Raw genomic sequence first — 23,881 nt, 5'->3', positions numbered from 1 at the left:
GGATTGGTTCCAGGTCTTTGCTATTGTAAACAGTGCTGCAATGAACATTCGTGTGCATGGGTCCTGATAGTAGAATAATTTATAGTCCTTTGGGTATATACCCAGTAATGGGATTGCTGGGCTAATGGAATTTCTATTTCTAAGGTCTTGAGGAATCGCCACACTGTCTTCCACAATGGTTGAACTAATTTACACTTTCACCAACAGTGTAAACGTGTTCCTTTTTCTCCACATCCTCTCCAGCATCTGTTGCCTCCAGATTTTTTAATGATCTCCATTCTAACTGGTGTGAGATCGTATCTCAATGTGGTTTTGATTTGCATCTCTCTAATAACCAGTGACGATGAGCATTTTTTTTATATGTTTGTTTGCCTCATGTATGTCTTCTTTTGTAAAGTGTCTGTTCATATACTTTGTCCATTTTTGAATGGGCTTGTTTGTTTTTTTCTGTAAATATGTTTGAGTTCTTTGTAAATTTGGAAATCAGTCCTTTGTCAGATGGGTAAACTGAAAAATTTATTTTCCATTCTGTTGGTTGCTGATTCACTGTAGTGACTGTTTCATGTTGCTCTCTTCTTCAGTTCTGCTCTTATCTTAGTTATTTCTTGTCTTCTGCTAGGTTTTGAGTCTTTTGATTTTTCTCTTCTAGCTATTTCAATTTTGATGATAGGGTGTCAGTTTTGGATCTCTCTGCTCTTCTCATGTGGGCACTTACTGCTATATATTTTTCTCTACAGACTGCTGTAAATGTGTTCCAGAGATTCTTGTATGTTGTGTCTTCATTCTCGTTGGTTTTGAAGAACTTCTTTATTTCTGTATTTATTGTATTGTTTATCCAATCAACATTCAAGAGCCAGTTGTTCAGTTTCCATGAAGCTTTAGAATAGAATTCCATGAATATTTAGAATTGTTATCTCTTCTTGTTGTGTCTATTTTTTTTACCATTATGTAATGACCTTCTTTGTCTCTTTTGATCTTTGTTGCTTTAAAGTTTATTTTATCAGAGAGAAGAATTGCAACTCCTGCATATTATTTTTCTCAATTTGCTTAATAAATCTTTCTCCATCTTTTTATTTTAAGCCATTGCATCTCCTTGCATGTGAGATGGGTTTCCTGGATACAGCACACTGATGAGTTTTGGTTCTTTATTCTATTTGTCAATCTGTGTCTTTTAATTGGTGCATTCAGCCCATTTATATTTATGGTTAATATTGTTATGTGTGAATTTGATACTGCCATTTTGATGTTAGCTGGCTGCTGTGTCCATTAGTTAATGCAGATGCTTCATTTTGTTGATGCTCTTTAGCATTTGGTATGTTTTTGAGTGGCTGGTACTGGTTCTTCTTTACTATGTGTAGTGCCTCTTTCAGGAGCTCTTGTAAAGCAGGCCTGGTGGTGACAAAAATCTCTGAGTACTTGCTTGTTTGCAAAGAATTTTATTTTCCCTTCACTTATGAAGCTCAGTTTGGCAGGATATAAAATTCTGGTGTGAAAGTTATTTTCTTTAAGGATGTTGAATATTGGCTCCCACTCTTTTCTGGTTAGTAGAATTTCTGCTGAGAGATCTGCTGTGAGTCTGATGGGCTTCCCTTTGTGGGTGACCCAACCTTTCTCTCTGGCTACCCTTAGTATTTTCTCCTTCATTTCAACCCTGGTGAATCTGATGATTATGTGCCTTGGGGTTGCTCTTCTTCGGAATATCTTTGTGGTGTTCTCTGTATTTTTTGGACTTGAATATTGGCCTGCCTTGCTAGGTTGGGGTAATTTTCCTGGATAATATACTGAAGAGTATTTTCCATCTAGAATTCAATCTTTTAATCACATTCTGGTACACCTTTCAAACGTAGATTAGGTCTCTTCACATAGTCCCACATTTCTTGGAGACTTTGTTCAATTCCTTTTTGTGCTTTTTTGTCTAATCTTGGTTTCTTGTTTTATTTCATTGAGTTGATCTTTGACTTCCAATATTCTCTCTTCAGCTTGGTGAATTCGACTGTTGAAACTTGTGCATGCTTTGTGAAGTTCTCATGTTGTTTTTCAGCTTTTTCAATTCATTCACATGCCTCTCTAAGTTGTCTATTTTTGTTATCATTTTCTAGAATTTTTTTTGAAATCTTTTTTCACTGTTCTTTGTTTCCTTGCATGGATTTAGAACATGTTCTTTTAGCTCACTGAAGTTTCTTATTATTTACCTTCTGAAATCTGATTCCGTCATTTCGTCACACTCATTCTTTTTTCCATTTGTTCCCTTTCTTGTGAAGAGTTTTGGTCCTTTGTAGAGGCGGGGTGTTTTGATTTCAGTTATTTTTCTTCTTTTTTCACTGTTTTCTTCCCATCTTTGTGGATTTATCCTTTTGTTGTCCGAGTAGTTGCTGACTTATTGATTGAGTGTCTGAGTGAACACCCAGATTGTTGATATAAAGTATTCCTCTTATTTAGTTTTTCTTCTAACAGTCTAGCTTCTCTGCTGTATGACTGTTGAGGTCCATTCCAGATCCTGCTTGTCTAAGTTACACCTGTAGTATCTGTGGAACAGTGAGGGATGCTACCAGTTTCTTCATCTGCTATCTTTGTCCCAGAATGATGTCTGCCAAATGTCAGTCTGATCAGTCCTTTTTGAGGTGACTCTTTGTATATACATGGGTCAGACAGCTGCTTGAGGAGATGGTCTGTACTTTATAGGAGCTCAAGTGCTAAGCTGTGAGCTTTTTTGTTCATTCAGGGCTGTTAGGCAAGTGCGTTTAAGTCTGCTGCAGCAAAACATATAACCCCACCCCTTTTTTTCTCAGGGAGTTAGGATTTTCTTTATGAGTATCCATTGCACTCTCCTGCCCAGCTAGGAGGCAGTCTAGTCACTATTTTCCTGCCAAGGCTCTGCTTTGCTACTGCAGGGTCTGCCCTGTTGCCATTGGCTCTGCCCTGCTGCTGTGGGCTCCACCCTGCTGTTGTGAGCTCTGCCCTGTTGCCATGGGCTTTGTCCTACTGTCACGACCTTTTCCCTGTTGCCATGGGCTCTGCCCTACTGTCATGGGCTTCACCCTTTTGCCATGGACTCCGCCCCACTGTCATGGGCTCTACCCTGTTGGCAGAGTCTCTCTGTTATGTTGGGTTGCCTCTGCAACAGCAGTCTGTGTCAGCAATAGGAGTGTACCTCAGTAGAGATGGAATGCCTTGGTAATGGTGGATGCTTCTCCCCCACCAAGCTTCATTATCCTGGATTCAGCTGTGCTCACAGTGAAACTCTCAACCCCAAGCATTTCGAGTAGCCATTTTGTTTGTCCCTGTGAGGGTGGAACCAGCCAAGCCTAATCACCTGGCTCCCTGCCTCAGAGCCCCCCTTTTTTTATAAGTTGAACAGTTGACTCTCTTCCAGATGTTTCAGTCACCTGCTGATAGGGCACCAGAATCTGTGTGATTTCCCATGCAGTGACCCCCTGCACTGGCTCAAATTTTACTTATTGGGAATCTCCTGGTCAGGCTCACTGTCCAAGTTCTGTTTAATAAGATGGATATGCTAATCTGTCCTTCCAAATCTCAGATTGCCAGTTTAACAGGGCACCCAGACCAGTGCCTTTTGTGCAGAGTGCTGCTGCATTGCAGTGGGTCATGCCAGCTGAATGGGCTGCATTGGCATCCCTTGTCTCTCCTACACCTGGAAATTTTCTGTTTTGTGGGCAACAAAGATCCATCTGGAAATGCGGCTTGAACTCATTCTCTGTGCATCCACTGAGAGCTGCCATCTTGAATTTCTCCTACTGAGCCATCTTTCTCTTCCTTTAAACCACCTAATCTTTATCTAACAATAGACTTATTCATGCATTAAAAATAAAGAGTTTGAGGCAACATCTCTTAACTCCACTGTATATATTATTGTCCTCTTATTTAAGTGTTTCATGTCATGAGAAATTACCATGGCATCATAATGTTATGATAAACTAATCCAACGGTCACCTTGTTTCATATCTAATCCATTCTCACTTATTTGATGGTTGTTGGAATTAAGATGATTGTATGCTTAATAAAGATCTTTAGTGCTGAGAAGTACAGGCAGTTCGACTAGATAATGTAGGGGCCAATCACCACTATGCAGAATAAATCAAATTATATACTCTAGATATCTGCTGAGGCCAAATAAACAAGTGTAAAATAAATCTTTTGTTTGTTTGTTTTTTAGGAAATGTGACATTTAATTTTATTGTGCCAAAGACGTTACACATGGAGGATATTGTCAACACCTTCAGGGCACAGGTGCCCCATCTGCCAAGGCTGCCCCCACACTCACTACACTTAAATCCTGCCTGAGAGCATGATCCCTAAAGATGCCCCCACCCCAAGTTTACAAAGAGACTAAAACCCTGACCTTGCTGCATTCCTTTTGCTTCCACCGCCACTATTGTCAAAGCTGGCCTGACACCTGCTTCCCTGCCCAGTGCACAACCTTGGCCCTGGGCTCGCCTCCATGCAGCTAAAGGCTAGAATAGAGCAACCCACAGTTATTTAACTGGCAGTCTGAGTTATTAATCTCAAAATGGAAATCAGAGCCAGTGACTTTGCTGCTTAAAAATTGTTTCTGCCTAAGACTTCAGCTGTCAACATAATAATTCCCAAACAACATCAATAAGATAATACATACACACCAACTTTTGTCAATATATGGCTCTTCAGAATGGCCAAGAACTGTGCTTTGCAAGACTTGACCCTTTTCATTATCCCATTGGGGCTTCACTGCAATTTGGTACCAAGCTGTCTGCACAGACATTTGTTCAATGGCTCCACATTCTGCAGTGTTTCCCAAGCATAACTATTTTCTCAGATTCTCTTCTTTAGAAGTCTACCTCTTGTTTTCTCTAACTCAGTACTGTTCACATTAGCAGATAGATTATAATTGTGGAATGGAGCCTGTTCATTCCAGTGCATCCAAAATTGCTCTTCATTAAGAATCTCTGTTCTTCCCGATAACATTTTTACAAGTCTTCAAAATGCTATTGGAAATACCTCCACAACCGATAGATCAATCTGAGAGCTCCAGATAGTTTTCTGCTCTTTCTTCCCCCAACAACTTTGACTCATCCCTCCTTTATGCATTTTTGCCCCAGTGCAGCACTGTTGTTCACCATAGATCTCCAATTCCTCAAGGCAGAATTTGGCTCATTGAGTAATATGAAGATGGTGTGAGTTCTCCTAAGACAGTAAAAATTGAGAGAGATGGGAATTTATTTTGTAAAATGCAACAGCTGTGTTTTGAATATGGTAAGTTCAAAATATCTCTAAGATGATTCTGCTTGTGTAGTGTCTGAGGGAGCAACAGAGAGATTGAGACATAAAAACAGACCATCCACATAATTATTATTACCATAAATTGTCATCACAATAATTGTTATCTTAATTGCTATAATCATGACCATCACCATAATTATTACCATTAGCAGCAGCATCACCATCATTATTCTCAACATATCACCATCACCTTCCCCATCCTCATTACCATCACTTTTACCATCCTCATAAACTATCAACACAGTCACCATTATCACCTTCATCATCACCATCATCACCATTATCACAACCAACACCATCATATCACCATAACCATTATCACCATCCTCATCATCACCATTGTAACCATCATCATCATCATCTAGTAGTAGTAGTGTATAATTTTATATATTTATTCATTTTATAATTGTTTGTGTGTTTTTGTAACTAGGTTGACAGGGTTTTGTTTAAGTAGATTTTATAGATCTACAACTAATAATTCCTTGTGGCAAACCCTTTAATTAAATTGAATACAGAAATGCTTTGTAAAAAATTTGTTTTGGGGGTGACTACAAAAGTTACCTTGCATAAGCTATATGGACCATGGTCTTAAACAAAGGCTTTTAAGGAGGAACTCAAAATGGTGCTGTGGGAACAACCCAAGATTGAAGCTCTCAGTGAACACGCAGAGGGTGATTCAGGGCCGCATTTCCAGACGGATCTTTGTTGCCCACAGAACGGGAAAATTCCCGGGTATAAAAGAGATGTGGGGTGCCAGGCAGAAGTTTTGGCTGGTGCAGTCAGCAGCCAGTACTGCCAGTGACCGGGGCTGTAATGCAGTGGTGCTCCACAGCACTTCGCACAAAGCGCACTGGTCCACGTGCCTTGTTGAACTGGCAATCTGAGACTTGAGAGGGAAGATTGGTATAGCTATATGACTGAATGAGACTAGGACAGTGAGCCAGGCCAGCAGAATGGGGAAATGGCATTTGAAGTAGCACAGTAGGACAAACAAAACGGCGATTCCAAACGCTTCAGGTGGCAAGTTTCACTGTGAGCACAGCTGAACCCAGGACAGTGCACCTTGGTGGGGGAGGGGCTTCTGCCATTACTGAGGCATCTGCCCCTACTGAGGTACACGCCCATTGCTGACGCAGCCTGCCATTGCCAAGGCAATCCGACAAAACAGAGAGACTCCACCACAGGGCATAGCCCGTGGCAGCAGGGCAAAACGTAGCAGCAGGACAGAGCCTGCAGCAACAGAGCAAACCTCACACAAGCAGGGGAGAGCCTCGGCACACAAATAGTGCCTAGACTGCCTCCTAGCTCAGCAGGACAGCACAATGGAAACTCACAAGTAGACCCAAACACCACAAAACAAAGAATCTGAGAAAAAAAAGGTTTTTCAATGGGTTCTGCTGCAGCAGAATTAAACGTAGCAGCCTAACAGCCCTGAATGAACAACAGAGCTCACAGCTCAGCACTTGAGCTCCTATAAAGTACAGACTGTCTCTTCAAGCAGCTCCCTGATGCCTCTATATCCAAAAGACTGACATTTGCCAGGCATCATTCTGGGACAAAGATAGCACAAAAAGAAACTGGTAGCATCCTCCACTGTTCTGCAGCTGCTATAGGTGTACCCCAGACAAGCAGGGCCTGGAGTGGTCCTCAGCAGTCGTACAGTGAAGGAACTAGACTGATAGAAGAAAAACCAAGTAACAGAAACACTTTATCATCAACAATCTGGGAGTCCACTCAGAGACCCAATCAAAAAGTGAGCAACTACTCAGACGACAGGTCGATAAATCCACAAAGATGGAAAGAAACCAGGGCAAAAAGGAGGAAAACACCCAAAACCAAACACCTCGCCTCCTAGAAAAGACCAAAATTCCTCACCAGCAAGGGAACAAAGCTGGACAAAAATTGACTGTGACAAAATGATGGAAATAGACTTCAGAAAGTGGATAATGAGAAACTTTTGTAAGCTAAAAGAACATGTTTTAAATCAATGTAAAACTAAGAACCTTGAAAAAAGATTTGAGGAGATGATAAAAAGAATGGATAACTTAGAGAGGAATATGAATGACTTAAAGGAGCTGAAAAACACAATAGGAGAACTTTGTGAAGCATGCACAAGTTTCAACAGTGGAATTGACCAAGCAGAAGAAAGAATATTAGAAGTCGAAGACCAACTCAATGACATAAAACGAGAAACCAGGATCAGAGAAAAAAGTGCAAAAAATGAAATGAACAAAGTCTCCAAGAAATGTGGGACAATTTAAAGAGACCTAAACTACGTTTGATAGGTGTACCAGAATGTAACAAACAGAATTAATTAAAGCTGGAAAATACTCTTTAGGACATTATCCAGTATAATTTTCAGCAACTAGCAAGAAAGGCCAAGACTCAAATGTAAAAAATACAAAGAACACCACAAAGATATCTGCAAGAAGAGCAACCCTAAGGCACATAATCGTCAGAATCCACAGGGCTGAAATAAAGGAGAAAATACTAAGGGCAGCCAGAGAGAAAGGTCGGGTCACGCACAAACGGAAGCCCATCAGACTCACAGCAGATCTCTTGACAGAAACACTACAAGCCAGAAGAGAGTGGGGGCCAATATTCAACATCCTTAAAGAAAAGAACTTTCAACTCAGAATTTCATAACCAGCCAAACTGAGCTTCATAAGTGAAGGAAAAATAAAACGCTTTGCAAAAATCAAGTACTCAGAGAGTTTGTCACCACCAGGCCTGCTTTACAAGAGCTCCTGAAAGAGGCACTACACATACAAAGGAACAACCAGTACCAGCCATTCCAAAATCACACTAAATGCTAAAGAGCATCTACATCATAAATAATCTACAACAACTAACGAGCAAAACAACCAGCTAGCGTCAAAATGGCAGTATCAAATTCACACATAACAATATTAACCCAAAATATAAATGGACTAAGTGCACCAATCGAAAACCACAAACTGGCAAATTGGATAAAAATCCAAAACCCATAGTGTGCTGTATTCAGGAGACTCATCTCACATGCAAGGATACACGAAGGCTCAAAATGAAGGGATGGAGGAAGATTTACCAAGCAAATGGAGAGAGAAAAAAAGCAGGAGTTGCAATTCTCATCTCCGATAAAATAGACTTTAAAGCAACAAAGATCAAAAGAGACAAACAAGACCATTACATAATGGTGAAAGGATCAATAAAAAGAGAAGAGCTAACAATTTTAATCATATATGGACCCAATACAGGAGCACACAGATACATAAGGCAAGTTCTTAATAAGTTACAAAGAGACTTAGACTCCCACACAATAATAGTGGGAGACTTTAACACTCCACTGTCAATATTAGACATATCAACCAGACAGAAAGTCAACAAGGATATCCAGGGCTTGAACTTGGACTTGGAGCAAGCTAACATGATAGACATCTACAGAACTCTCCACCCAAATCCACAGAATATACATTCTTCTCAGCACCACATCACACCTACTCTAAAATTGACCACATAATTGGAAGTAAAGAACTCCTCAGCAAATGCAAAACAACTGACATAATAAGAAACAGCCTCTCAGACCATAGTGCAATCAAGTTAGAACTCAGAATTCAGAAACTACCCCAGAACTGCACAGCTTCATGGAAACTGAACAACTGGCTCTTGAATATTGACTGGATAAACAATGAAATGAAGGCAGAAATAAAGAAGTTCTTCAAAACCAATGAGAATGAAAACACAACATGCCAGAGTATCTGAGATCCTTTTAAAGCAGTCTCTAGAGGAAAATATATAGCAATAAGTGCCCATATTAGGAGAATGGAGAGATAGAAAATTAACATCCTATTGTCAAAATTGAAAGAGCTAGAGGAGCAAGATCAAAAATACTCAAAACCTAGCAGAAGACAAGAAATAACTAAAATCAGAGCTGAACTGAAGGAAATAGAAACAGAAAATACAGTTCAAAAAATCAATACATCCAAGAGCTGGTTTTTTGAAAAGATCAACAAAATAGACACTAGCCAGATTGATAAAACAAAAAAGAGAGAATAACCAAATAGATGCAATAAAAAATGATAAATGGGAAATCACCACAGATTCCACAGAAATTCAAACTATCATCAGAGAATATTATAAATAACTCTATGCACATTAACGAGTAAGTCTGGAAGAAATGGATAAAATTCTGGACACTTGTGTTCTCTCAAGCCTAAAGCAGGAGGAAGCTGGAAATATGAATAGATCAATAACAATATATAAAGTAGAGGCAGCAATTAAGAGCCTAGCACACAAAAAAAGCCCAGGACAAGATGGGTTCACAGCCGAATTCTACCAGACACACAAAGAGGAGCTGGTAGCATTCCTTCTTAAATTATACCAAATAATTTAAAAAGAGGGAAATCTTCTCTAATCATTTTGTGAGACCAACATCATCCTGCTACCAAAACCTGGCAGAGACTCAACAAGAAAAGAAAACTTCAGGCCAATATTAATGATGAACATAGACGCAAATATCTTTAAAAAAATACTGGAAAGCCGATTGCAACATCACATCAAAGAGCTTGCCCACCGTGATCAAATAGGATTCACCCCAGGGATGCAAGTCTGGTTCAACATACGCAAGTCTATAAACATAATTCTCTACATAAACAGAACCAGAAACAAAAACCACATGATTATCTCAATTGAAGCAGAGAAGACTTTTGACAAAATTAAACAGCCCTTTATTCTAAAAACCGTCAACAAACTCGGTATTCGTGTTATGTATCTCAAAATAATAAAAGCTATTTACAACAAACCAACAGCCAATATCGTACTGAATGGGCAAAAACTGGAAGCATTTTCTTTGAAATCTGGCAATAGACAAGGATGCCCTTTCTCACCATTCCTATTCAATATAATACTGGAAGTTATAGCCAGAGCAATCATTCAAAAAATAATAATAATAAAGGGTATTCAAATAAGAAAGAAGAAACCAAATTGTCTCTATTTGAAGACGATATGATAGTATATCTAGAAGACACCATTGTCTCAGCCCAAAAACTGCTGAAACTAATAAGCAACTTCAGCAAAGTCTCAGGTTATAAAATCAGTGTGCAAAAATCACAAGCATTCCTCTACACCAATAACAGACTTAAAGAGAGCCAAATCAAGAACAAACTGCCATTCACAATTGTTGCAAAGAGAATGAAGTACCTTGGAATACAACTAACAAGCAATGTAAGGGACCCCTTCAATGAAAACTACAAACCACTGCTCAATGAAATAAGAGAGAACACAAACAGATGGGGAAACATTCCATGTTCATGTTTAGGAAGAAACAATATTATGAAAATGTCTATACTTCCCAAAGTAATTTACAGAATCAACGCTATCCCCATCAAGCTACAATTGACTTTCCTCACAGAACTGGAATAAACCACCATGAACTTCACATGGAACCAGAAGAGAGCCCGCATAGCCAAGTCAATTCTAAGCAAAAAGAACACAGCGTGGGGCATCACACTACCAGAATTTATACTATACAACAAGGCTACAATAATCTAAACAGCACGGTACTGGTACCAAAACTAAGATATAGACCAATGGAACAGAACAGAGGCAACAGAGGCAACACAACATATCTACAATCATACAATCTTTGATAAACCTGACAAAAATAAGCAATGGGGAAAGGATTCTCCATTTAATAAATGGTGTTGGAAAAATTGGCTAACCACTTGCAGAAAGTAGAAACTTGACCCCTTTCTGACATTGTACACTAAAATTAACTCCAGATGGATTAAAGACTTAAACATAAGACCTGTAACCATAAAAACCCTTGAAGAAAATCTTGTCAAAACCATTGAGGACATTGGAGTAGGCAAGGAGTTTATAAACAAAACATCAAAAGCATTGGTAGCAAAAGCCAAAATAGACAAATGAAACCTAATCAAACTCCAGAGCTTCTGCACAGCAAAAGAAACAGTCACTTTGAGTGCATTGGTAACTAACAGAATGGGAAAAAATATTTCCCATTCAAAACAAGCCCATTAAAAAATGGGCAAAGGTTATAAACGGACACTTTATAAAAGAAGACAAACATAAGGCCAACAAACACATGAAAAAATGCTCATTATCACAGGTCATTAAAGAGATGCAAATCAAAACCACACTGAGATACCATCTCACACCAGTTAGAATGGCGATCATTAAAAAATCTGAAGACAACAGATGCTGGAGAGGATTTGGAGAAATAGGAACACTTCTACACTGCTGGTGGGAGTGTAAATTAGTTCAACCATTGTGGAAGACAGTGTGGCAATTTCTCAGGGACCTAGAAATAGAAATTCCATTTGACCCAGCAATCCCATTACTGGGGGTATATCCAAAAAACCAGCAATGGTTCTACTGTAAGAACACATGCACACGAATGTTCATTGCAGCACTGTTTACAATAGCAAAGACCTGGAACCAACCCAAATGCCAATCAATGATAGACTGGACTGAAAAAATGTGGCACATATACACCATGGAATATTATGCAGCAATAAAAAATTATGAGTTTGTGTCCTTTGCACGGACATGGATGAATCTGGAGATCATCATTCTCAGCAAACTGACACAAGAACATAAAATAAAATATTCTGTTCTCACTCATAGGCGGGTGATGAACAATAAGAACATGTGGACACAGGGAGGGGAGCAGTACACACTGGGGTTTATTGAGGGGAATAGGGAAGGGACAGTGTGGGGGGAGTTGGGGAGGGAATAGCCTGGGGAGAAATGCCAGATGTAGGTGAAGGGGAGGAAGACAGCAAATTACACTGCCACGTGTGTACCTATGCAACTATCTTACATGTTCTGCACATGTACCCCAAAACCTAAAATGCAATTAAAAAAAAGAATTCAACAAAGAATATATTTCTTTTTTTATTCTTTTTCTTTCTTTCTCCCTTTTTTCTTTTCTTCTCTTCTGTTTTTTTTCTGAAAAAAATAAATAATAATAAAAAACAAGAATTGAAGAAATATAAGATTATGTGAAAATACCTAATTATGCTTGATCAGTCAACCTGAATGTTACTGGGAGAATGAATCCAAGGAATAAAATCATTCCTTAGGATATTATCCAGAAAAATTTCTACAATCTAATAAAGCAGGCCAACATTCAAATACAAGGAATACAAAGAAAACCACAAAGATACTTCTCAAGAAGGGCAACCCCATGACATACATCACCTGATTCACCAGGGTTTAAATGAAGAAATAAATATTAAGGGCAGCCAGAGAGGAAGGTTGGGTCACCCACAAATGAAAACCTATCAGACTCACAATGTATCTCATAAATGAAACCCTACAAGCCAGAACAGACTGGGGGCCAATATTCAACATTCTTAAGGATATTGACTTTCAACCTAGAATTTCATACTTAGCCACATTAAGCTTCATACATGAAAAAGAAATAAAATTCTTTAGGAACAGACAATTACTGAGAGATTGCAATACCACTAAACATACCTTACAAAGAGCTCCTGAAGGAAGCACTAATCAGAAATGAACAACCAGTACTGGCCCCTGCAAAACAAACCAATGGTAAAGACTAATGATGCAAAGAAGAAATGGCATTGACCAATGGGAAAAACAACCAGTAACAAAATGGCAGGATCAAATTCACACATAACAATGTTAATGTTAACTGTAAAGAGCCAAATGCCCCAATCAAGAGATACAGACTGGAAAACCTGACAAAAAGTCAAGACCCATTGGTGTACTGTATTCAGAAGACCCATCTCACATGCAAACACAAAAATAGACTCAAAAAGATGAAAGAAGATACACCAAGCGAATGGAGAGAGAGAAAAAAAAAACAGCAGGTATTGCAATCCCAGTCTCAGGAAACAGATTTCAAACCAACAAAGATCAAAAGAGACAAAGAAGGGCATTACATAATGGAAAAAGAATCAACAACAAGAAGAGCTAACTATCCTAAATATATATGCACTCAATACAGGAGCACCCAGATACACAATGCAAGTTCTTAATGTCCGACAAGGAGATGTAGACTCTTCCATAATAGTGGGAAACTTAACACTTCACTGTCAATACTAGACAGATCAACAGGACAGAAAATCAACAAACATATCCAAGACTTGAACCCCTTAGGTCTGGACCAAGTAGACCTAATAGATATCTACAGAACACTCCACCCAAAGCCACAGAATATACACTCTTCTCTGCACCACATTGCACCCACTTTAAAATTGACCACATAATTGGAATTAAATCACTCCTCAGCAAATGCAAAAGAACAGAAATTATAACAGTTTCTCAGAACACAGGGCAATCAAATTAGATCTCAGGATTGGCCAGGCACGGTGGCTAAAGCCTGTAATCACAGCACTTTGGGAGGCTGAGGCGGGTGGATCATGAGGTCAACAGATCAAGACCATCCTGGTCAACATGGTAAAACCCTGTCTCAACTAAAAATACAAAAAAAAAATTTCCAGGCATGGGGCGCATGCCTGTAATCCTAGCTACTTGGGAGGCTGAGGCAGGAGAATTGCCTGGACCCAGCAGGTGAAGGTTGCGGTGAGCAGAGATCGTGCCATTGCACTCCAGCCTAAGTAACAAGAGCAAAACTCCGTGTCAAAAAAAACAACAACTCAGGATTAAGAAACTAACTCAAAACCACACAACTTTAGGAAAACTGAACAACTGGCTCCTAAATGTCAACTGGATAAATAATGAAATGAAGGCAGAAATAAAGACATTTCTGAAACAAATGAGAATAAGATCACATGTATCAGAATCTCTAGGAAATGTTCAAAGCAGTGTCTAGAGGAAATTTACAGCAATTAATGCCCACATAAGAAGTGAGGAAAGATCTAAATTAACACCCTATTATCCAAATAGAAAGAACTGGAGGAGCAAGATAAAAATAAAAAATTGAAAAATTATAAAAAACACAAAACCTAGCAGAATACAGTAAATAACAATGATCAGAGCAAAACTGAAGGAGAAAAAGACACAAAAACAACATGTAAAAAATTAATAAATCCAGTAAATATATTTTTAAAGATTAGCAAAATAGACTGCTAGTCAGATTAATGAAAAAGAAAAGAGAGAAGAATCAAGTAGAGGCAATAGAAAATGATAAAGAGGATATCACCACCAATTCCACAGAAACACAAACTACCACCAGAGATTACTACAAATAACTCAATGCACATAAACCAATAAACCTGGAAGAAATGGACAAATTCCAGGACACTTGCACCCACCTAAGCCTAAGCCAGAAAAAACTGAAACCCTGAATAAATCTATAACAAGGTCTGAAGTTGAGGCAGCAATTAATAGCCTACCACCATAAAAGTCCAGGTCCATAGTGGTTCACACCCAAAGTCGACCAGATGTACAAAGAGGAGTTGGTACCACTCATTCTGAAACTATTTCAAACATTATAAAAATAGAAAATTATCTCTAACTCATTTTATGAAATAAACATCATCCTGATACCAAAACCCAGCAGAGACTCAACAAAAAGGAAAACTTCAGGCCAATAACCATAATATACACAGATGCAAAAATCTTCAATAAAATACTAGCAAATCGATTGCAACAGCACATCAAAAACTTTATTCATGATGATCCAGTTGTCTTCATCCCAGGGGTGCAAAACGACTGTGACAGCACAACAAAAAGCTTATCCACTATGATCAGGTAGGTTTCATCCTGGGGATGCAAGTCTGGTTCAACATATCTAAGCCCATAAACATAATCCATCACATAAATAGAACCAGACAAAAATCAGGATTATATAAATAAATGCAGAGAAGGCTTTGACAAAATTAAACAGCCCTTTATGCTAACAAATCTGAATATACTAAGTATCCATGGACTGTATCTCAAAATAATAAAACCTATTTGTGACAAACCTACAATCAATATCATACTATGGGCAAAAATTGGGAGGGTTCGCTTTGAAATCTGGTGCTAGACAAGGATGCCTGCTCTCACAACTCCTATTCAATATAGTATTGGAAGTCCTTCTCAGAGCAATCAGCAAGAAAAATAAATAAGTGGTATTCAGTTAGGAAATTAGGAAGTCCAATTGTCTCTATTTGTAGACAATATGATTGTATATTTAGAAGATTCCATCATCTCAGTCCAAAATCTCCTTAAACTTATTAACTTCAGCAAAGTCACAGGATAAAAAAATCAATGTGCTGAAATTACAGGTATTCCTATACACCAATAAGAGACTAGGACCAAATCAAGAGTGAACTCCCATTCACAATTACTACAAAGAGAATAAAATACCTAGGAATAGAACTAACAAGTGATGTAAAGGACCTCTTCAAGGAGAACTACAAACTGCTGCTCAAAGAAATAAGAGAGGGCACAAACAGATGGAAAAACATTCCATGCTCATGGTTAGGAAGAATCAGTATCATGAAAATGGCCATATTGCCCAAATTTCCAGATTAAATGCTACCCTTAAGAAGCTACAAAAAGGACCTTTCTCACAAAACTGAAAAAACCCACTTTAAGCTTCCTATGGAACAAAAAGAGAGCCCACAAAAACAATCCTAAGGAAAAAGAACAAAGCTGGAGGCATCATACAACCTGACTTCAAACTATATTACAAGAAAGCTGGAGGCATCATGCAACCTGACTTCAAACTTTATTACAAGACAACAATAACGAAAAAAGCATGGTACTCATGCCAAAACAGAGACATAGACCAATAGAACAGAACAGAGGCCTTGGAGATAACACCAGACATCTGCAACCATTCAATCTTTGACAAATCTGACAAAAACAAGCAGTGGGGAGGAGACTTCATGTTTAATAAATGCCATTGGGAAAACTTGGCTAGCAATGTTAAAAAGCAGAAACTAGACCCCTTCCTGACACCTTACACTAAAATTAACTCCAGATGGATAAAAGATTTAAACATAAGACCTAACATTTCAACAAAAATTGAAATGACAACAAAAGTAAAAATAGACAAATTGTATCAAATTAAACATAAGAGCTTCTGTTCAGCAAAAGAGACAATCTTTAGAGGAAACAGGTAACCAAAAAATGGGAAAAAAATTTTGCAATCTACCGATCTGACAAAGGCCTAATATGCAGTATCTACAGAGAACTAAAACAAATTTACCAGAAAAAAAGAAAGAACCCCATCAAAAATTGGGCAAAAGATATGAACAGAAATTTTTAAAAGGAGACATTTATGTGGCCAACAAACATATAAAAAAATGTTCATCATCACTGGTCTTAGAGAAATGCAAATCGAAACCACATTGAAGATCTATCTCATGCCAATTAGTATGGCAATCATTGAAAAATCAGGAGACAGATGCTGGAGAGGATATGGAGAAAGAAAAACACTTTTACTCTGTTGGTGGGTGTGTAAGTCAGTTCAATAATTGTGGAAGACAGTGTAGTGATTCCTCAATGACCTAGAAATAGAAATTCCATTTGACCCAGCAATCCCATTACTGGGTATATATCCAAAGGATTATAAATCATTCTATTATAAAGACACATGCACATATATGTTCATAGAAGAACTGTTTACAATAGCAAAGACCTGGAACCAACACAAATTCTCACTAATTTTAGCCTGAAAAAGAAAATGTGGCACATATACACCATGGAATACTATGCAGCCATATAAAATGATGAGTTCATATTCTTTCTAGGGACATGGATTAATCTATTTACCATTATTCTCACCAATCTGACACAAGAATAGACAATCAAGCACCACATATCTTCACTCATAGGAAAGTGTTGAACAATGAGAACATGTGGACACAGAGGGTGGAGCATCACACACTGAGGTCGGTTATGGGGAGTTAGGGGAGGGACAATGTGGGGTGGGGAGGGATAACATGAGAGAAGTGCCAGGTATAGGTGATGGGGGAATGGAGGCAGCAACAACCTTGCCATATGTGTACCTATGCAACAGTCTTGCATGATCTGCACATGTACCACAGAACCTAAAGTACAATTTCTTAAAATCTTACTTTTTCTACTGTATTGCTAGCAAAAAAAAAAAAAAAAACAGAATTTTACTTCTTTAGAAATAATGACATTTGCTCTTATCCTACAATGAAAAGACAATAATAACTATCTTTTATTTATTATTATTATTATTGAGATGGTGTCTCACTATGTCACCCAGCCTGGAGGCAATGGTGTGGCTGACTGACTGCAACCTCCCTCTACTTTTCGGGTACAAGCAATTCTCCTGCTTCAGCTTCCCAAGTAGCTAGGATTACAGGCATGTGATATCACATCCAGCTTATTTTGTGTATTTTTAGGGACAATAGCATTTCACGGTATTGGCCAGGCTGGTCAAAACTCCTGACCTCAAGTGATTCTCCCACCTCAGCCTCCCAAAGATTAGACGTGTGAGCCATTGCGCCAGGGTGATAATGAGTTTCAATTATATTTTTATATATATTTCCCAGTATTTTCAGTTTCATCATGAAAATGAAAGGGCTCCTTGACCCTGAAGTTTTTAAGAATAAGATCTTAAGATATATGTCCAAAAATACAGAGAGAAATCACAGATGTAGGTCAATTAGGAAGTGATTTTTTGCCTTTGTTCATTCTCCAGGCACCCTAGACTCGCTTATGGCTTTTTCTCCTCCAAGCTTTATATTTAATATAACATTTTGTCTGCGCAACTCTTCAAAATGTGTCTCTTATATTCTTCTTACTTTTTAGCATTACTTCTAAATGATACCAAGGGTTCTCATTAAAAGCCTGAAGGTCATCTTTCTGTGTTCAGTCTCCTTGGTGACCAAGAAGAAACACAATTATAGTGCAATCCTCTCATATATGAACTGACATGGACTATGCATGTGAGATTTGAACTTCTCAACTTGACTTTCACAATATGTGTTTAATCAAATTACCAGTTTCCCTCTCTGTGTTTCTGACATATGTAGAAACACAGACATTTTGTTTCTCTCTCTCTCTCTTTTTTCCCCTTTCTCTCTCTCTCTCTCTCACACACACACGCATGCGCACACACACACACACACACACACACACACACACACACACACACTGCCCAGGCAGATTTCATCTCCATCTCTTTCTTTCAACAATGGCCCACATGTCCTACTAGAGTTTCCTATTGGCTTGACTAATTTTAACATTAGAGCAAATGCCATTTAAGCACCTAACAAAAGGTTAAATACACAATTCAAGTAAATTAATTAAACTGTCATCTAGACACCAAAGATAAATTAATAATCTATGAAAATACAAAAAAATTTATAAGGTATAACTGGTTACAAATAAATTTGTATAACTAATTTTAAATTTAATTAATTTGTTTAAGTAACTTATATTTGAACTTTATAACTAATTACAAAAAAGAAATTTCTTGTTTTTTATAATTAGTTATAAATACTAAAACCTAAGTTTGTAGGTCATAATACAATTTTAATGAAAAGACTCACATTCAGCAAGATCTGATTTGTTTGACAGAGAATTATAAAAAGTACTGCTTTCTATAGAAAAAATATGTTTCATAAACTATTGTACTACAAAGAAATTTCCAACACTTTTCCTCAAGCAACTTATTATTTAAATTTAAAAATAAGTACTTACCTGAAATAAATTCTATTTTTTTATTTTGTAACACATCTACACATTTTATGAAAGTAGAAATGTAGAAATTTGAGCCAGTCTGATCAAGGCAGAAAGACAGTGCTAAACAAAAAAGTAGGGATTCAAGTGGTCAGAGTGGAATTCTGAATTACAAATAATCATATTGCTATATAACATGCTAAATAAAATTATTGATATGAGTTGAGATACTGCCTAAGGGAAGCCTTTGGAGAAAATCAGCATCATGCCAACATTTCAATATGTTGTTTTGGATGCAGAGTTCACACATGCAGTGAATAACCAAGAATTAAATATCCAAATCTTTGCATTGGTTATTAGGTTGATAGAGTTAAGAAAACAAGCAAGCAAAAAAAAAGAAACCTCCTGTCCCAATTGTCTGTAACTTATGATTTGTATAAACATGCAGGGCTGTAGTGTTGCCCTCTCACCAGCAAAATACTGAAGTTCACACATGGTAGGGAGATCAATTCCACCTTTTCAGTCACTATTGGATTTCTTGTTACTTGGTCAAGATTATACATTCATATTGCTTCAAAAGGCCTAAAGAACTAAATAAGTGGAATTTGGTTCACTATTAAGTTTGAATTAATTTTTCACTGAACAGTATGTTAAAATATTTATAGTCTCCAAATTATAATTTAATAATGAATCACAATGAAATGCCCACTTTTTTGTGGTCTCCATCCACACAGTTGTACATACACAACTCTGCAGTCAGGGAGACTACTGATTTTTTTTCATACATGGTCTCATTCCATCCAACATCTTATGTGAGGAGACGTTCTATTGGATTGCATTCATTGTTGCCAAGCCTGGCTCTATAAAATCACCAGCTCCCAGATGATAGCACATCCAATGTATTATAAAAGTAGTTTTAATACTTTGTCCTATTTAAGGTTTTTCTCACAGTTTTGTCTTCCTTTCATTTTATTTTTCGTGTGATTAGTTTATTATGAGAAAGGCCAAACCCTAATTGTTTTAATAGCTCTTATCTCATACATGCACAAACTGTACTGTTAGGCATGAAGACAACTCAGAACACCCCTTGGAAGCACACTGTCTTAAAGTTTAACTCCTTGAATCACAAAATGTCACTTTAACACTAAATTTTATAAGATGATAGAGAGGTCTGTCACCATAATGACAAGGGCAATATGCCTGAAACCACTAAAAGGATGAAGCAGAGTCCTTTAACTTGTTTCTCTGAGCTTTTCTTTGTATCTTAATGATAATGTACTTGTTATAACACACAACCCTCATCTGGTTTTTTATGACATTACTTAGACTACCTGGCATTTACCTAGAGAAAGAGTAATCTGACAGATATGATACAATTTTGTAGATTATTGAATTAATATAGTTGTTTATTTAATATTTTCAGGCAAATCTTACTTAAAAAATGTTTTCCAATGATTGAAGTTTAAAAAAAAATAAAAGAATACATTTTTCCATAAAAGTAATTTATCACACTCTGCATGAAGAACTTTATACAAAGGACACACTTTAGTTTCTACAGTAGATATGTCTATCTTTCTCATAAATTACTTATTTTTATTTGAAATATATTTTGTTGTCTGTTGTTTCTTCTCCTCATCTAAAAATGGCATAAGAAATGCTAACTGAGAAATGCAATACTACTGCGGCATAACTTTAGTCTGGATATTCTTTCTAGGAAATCTGAATCTTAAATCTAAACACACATAAAGATTTCATGTGTTATTAGCAATAGGTTAATATATTAAATGTTATTGTGTTTACAGACTTTCACTGGTGTTTTATAGAAAAATAGGTGAAATTTTAAAAATACAAACACATTAGTTTTTAATATAGCTAGAATCATCTAACTATATTTTGTCACTTGATTGCAGTGGATGTAGGAAAAAAAATTTCAAATTTATGTTAAGAAAATTGATTTTAATGAAATCTAACTATTGTTGGCATATGCATTGCTCGTTATCTTTAAAAAGAAGTTTTTCCTTGAAAACTCAAAAAAGTTGTGAATATCTCAAGTTATTATGACAGAATGAACCATTTTCTCTACCTTTTCAGATTGCAAATTGAAGCATGATACTGTACTTACTTATATTATTGTATTATTATTCTATAGAATCATTCCTTTACAGAGGGTGCAGGTAAAAACATGTAACATTATATGGTCATATTAATTTTCATCTGTAAATAAACATTATAAAAAGTTAATTAGGCAACATATGAAAGTTGTCATTATTTATAGTTTTGTTCATCCAGTAGATGGCTCAATACATACAAGTGGAACACGTGGTAACTTGCTGCAAGAATTGCATTCAGGATATAAAGAATAAACAAAATAAAATAAAATAATTATAGGAGAGCTCATATGAAAGACATTATAGAACCTTACTGGCAAATCTCTTCATACACTGTATGAGAGGGTGGTGTTTTCTGTTTCAATGAGGTACTCACCATTTTCTGTGGGCACATAGATGTTTAAGTAAAGGCAGTCTTCATTTTGATCTTGAGAATAGGTCATCAATGTATCCAAATTGGCGGTAAACCAGATGGGCAGCATGTCATGCAGTAAAGATCTCTCATCCAGGTGCTGGGGACATACAGCAGCAAACTGAGTCGCATTTCGGATGCCAGTCCAGGAGGAGGGGGGCTCAGGGGATTGAAATCGCCTCTCTCCAGTTGGGGGTGAGGCATAGGGAACCCCTAAGTACTGCTCCACTGGACCCAAGATCTCATTGGGTATTGGTGTTCTTAGGCCTCGTACTTTGCCATAATTTGTGTTGACAACTGGATACTGTGCTTGGCTGTCAATGAGAGTGAACTTGATGGCAAGAGCAGTCATCCACAGGAGGACATTGGACTTTAACATGATGCAGACCGGGGTAAATAGCAAAGGAAGCCATAGCAGTATCTTGGGCCGTGACATGGTTCAAATCCTCATTCACATCTGCAGGTGTCCCAGTAATGTTGCTTCAAGTAGACAAAGTCCAGAGCTGAGCCTGTAGAGAGAGAGGGCTTTTTAGAGAGCAGAAGACCTGGGAGAGGGTCTTAGACTGATCACAGATGGAGTCCAAGGTTAAAAGTAGCACAGAAGATTTCCTGGCAGTCCTTCACCAGGGAGCAGTCCTCCCTTAATCCTGAAACTGTATTCCAGCAAGTCCAATGCTCATAGGAAGCTGTGACCAACCAAGACCTCCATAAAACTCCATGGCAGCCTAAAAAAGGCAGAAAACAGGAGGGGACTCAAGATGGCGCTGTGAGAACAACCCAGGATTGGCGCTCGCGTTGAATTCAGAAATGGTGAGTCTGAGCTACATTTCCAGACTGATCTTTGTTGCCCACAGAACGGGGAAACTCCCAAGTATAAAAAAGACACGGATGCCAGGCAGTAGGTCTGCCTGGCGAAGCCGGCAGCTGGGGCGGCGGCAGCCGGCCCTACCCAGCAATCCCCACAGGGCGCCCTTGTCTGGGTGCCTTGTTGAACTGGCAACCTGAGACTTGAGAGGGCTGGACTTGAGACTGAACGAGACTTGCACAGTAGCCCAGCCCAGGGGATTGAAGGGACAGATCGTTTGGGATTCCCAGTGGACGAACAAAACCGCGATTTCAAACTATCCTGAGCAGACGGCCCCAGATGCTCTGTGGGGGAGGGGCATCCACCACTACCGAGGCAACCCGCACCAACTGAGATACACGCCCACTGCTGATGCAGCCAGCCATTGCCGAGGCAACCCGCCCCAACTGAGATACACGCCCACTGCTGACACAGCCAGCCGTTGCCGAGGCAACCCGTCCCTACTGAGAGACACGCCCACTGCTGATGCACCCTGCCATTGCTGAGGCAACAAGCTACAATGAAGAAACTCCACCGAAGGGCGTGGTGGAGACCACAGCAGAGCCTGTAGGAACAGGGCGAATCACACAACAGCAGGGTGGAGCCTCGGCAGCCAAACAGTGGCTAGTCTGCCTTCTAGCTGGGCAGGACACCTCATTGAACATCCAAAAGTAAAGCCCAAACCCCTCAAAGCAGAGCATTTGAGAAAAAAAAAGGGTTTTTTAATGAGCTCTGTTGCAGCAGAATCAAACATAGCAGCCTAACAGCCCTGAAGGAACAACAGAGCGCACAGCTCAGCAATTAAACCCCTATAAAGTACAAACTGTCTCCTCAAGAGCTCCCTGACCCCTCTATATCCAAAAAACTGACATTAGGCAGGCAACATCCTGGGACAAAGAGAGCAGAAAAAGAAACCGGTAGCATGCCTCGCTGTGCCACAGCTACTAGAGGTGCACCCCAGACAAGCAGGGTCTGGAGCGGACCTCAGCAGTCGTACAGCGAAGGGGCTAGACTGGTAGAAGGAAAATCAAGCAACAGAAATACTTCATCATCAACATTCTGGGTGTCCACTCAGAGACCCAATCGAAAAGTCAGCAACTACGCAGATGACCAGTGGAAAAATCCACAAAGATGGGAAGAAACCAGCGCAAAAATGAGGAAAACACCCGAATCCAGAACACCTCGCCTCCTAGAAAGGACCAAAACTCCTCACCAGCAAGGTAACAAAGCTGGACGGAGAATGACTGTGATGAAATGACGGAATTAGACTTTAGAAGATGGATAATGAGAAACTTTTGTGAGCTAAAAGATCATGTATTGAATCAATGCAAAGAAACTAAGAACCTTGAAAAAAGATTTGAGGAAATGATAACAAGAATGGATAACTTAGAGAGGAATATGAGTGAATTAAAGGAGTGGAAAGACACAATACGAGAACTTCGCGAAGCAAACACAAGTTTCAATAGCTGAATTGACCAAGCAGAGAAAAGAATATCTGGAGTCGAAGACCAACTCAATGAAATAAAACGAGAAACCAAGATTAGAGAAAAAAGCGCAAAAAGGAATGAACAAAGTCTCCAAAAATGTGGGACTATGTGAAAAGACCTAACCTATGTTTGAGAGGTGTACCAGAAGGGGACGAAGAGAATGAATCCAAGCTGG

General features: G+C 38.5%; 1 protein-coding gene across 5 annotated transcripts in view; it reads right to left on the bottom strand.

Annotated features, from left to right (window-relative positions):
• Positions 1–23,881, bottom strand: part of LOC100412584 (neuroligin 4 X-linked) — a 333,835-nt gene that overhangs the window by 199,990 nt on the left and 109,964 nt on the right. For all 5 annotated transcript variants that reach the window (XM_035289881.3, XM_035289879.3, XM_078364503.1 and 2 more), the window contains one exon: positions 21,340–21,884. In XM_035289881.3, coding sequence (XP_035145772.2) covers positions 21,340–21,811 — 472 coding nt within the window. In that variant the 5' untranslated portion in view covers positions 21,812–21,884. The remainder of the gene's footprint in view (positions 1–21,339; positions 21,885–23,881) is intronic.

The sequence above is a fragment of the Callithrix jacchus genome, chromosome Y (assembly GCF_049354715.1).
Source record: "Callithrix jacchus isolate 240 chromosome Y, calJac240_pri, whole genome shotgun sequence".
NCBI classification, from domain to species: Eukaryota; Metazoa; Chordata; class Mammalia; order Primates; family Cebidae; genus Callithrix; species Callithrix jacchus.
The sequence above is the reverse complement of the archived record's forward strand: the minus strand, read 5'-3'. Positions and strand labels throughout refer to the sequence as shown.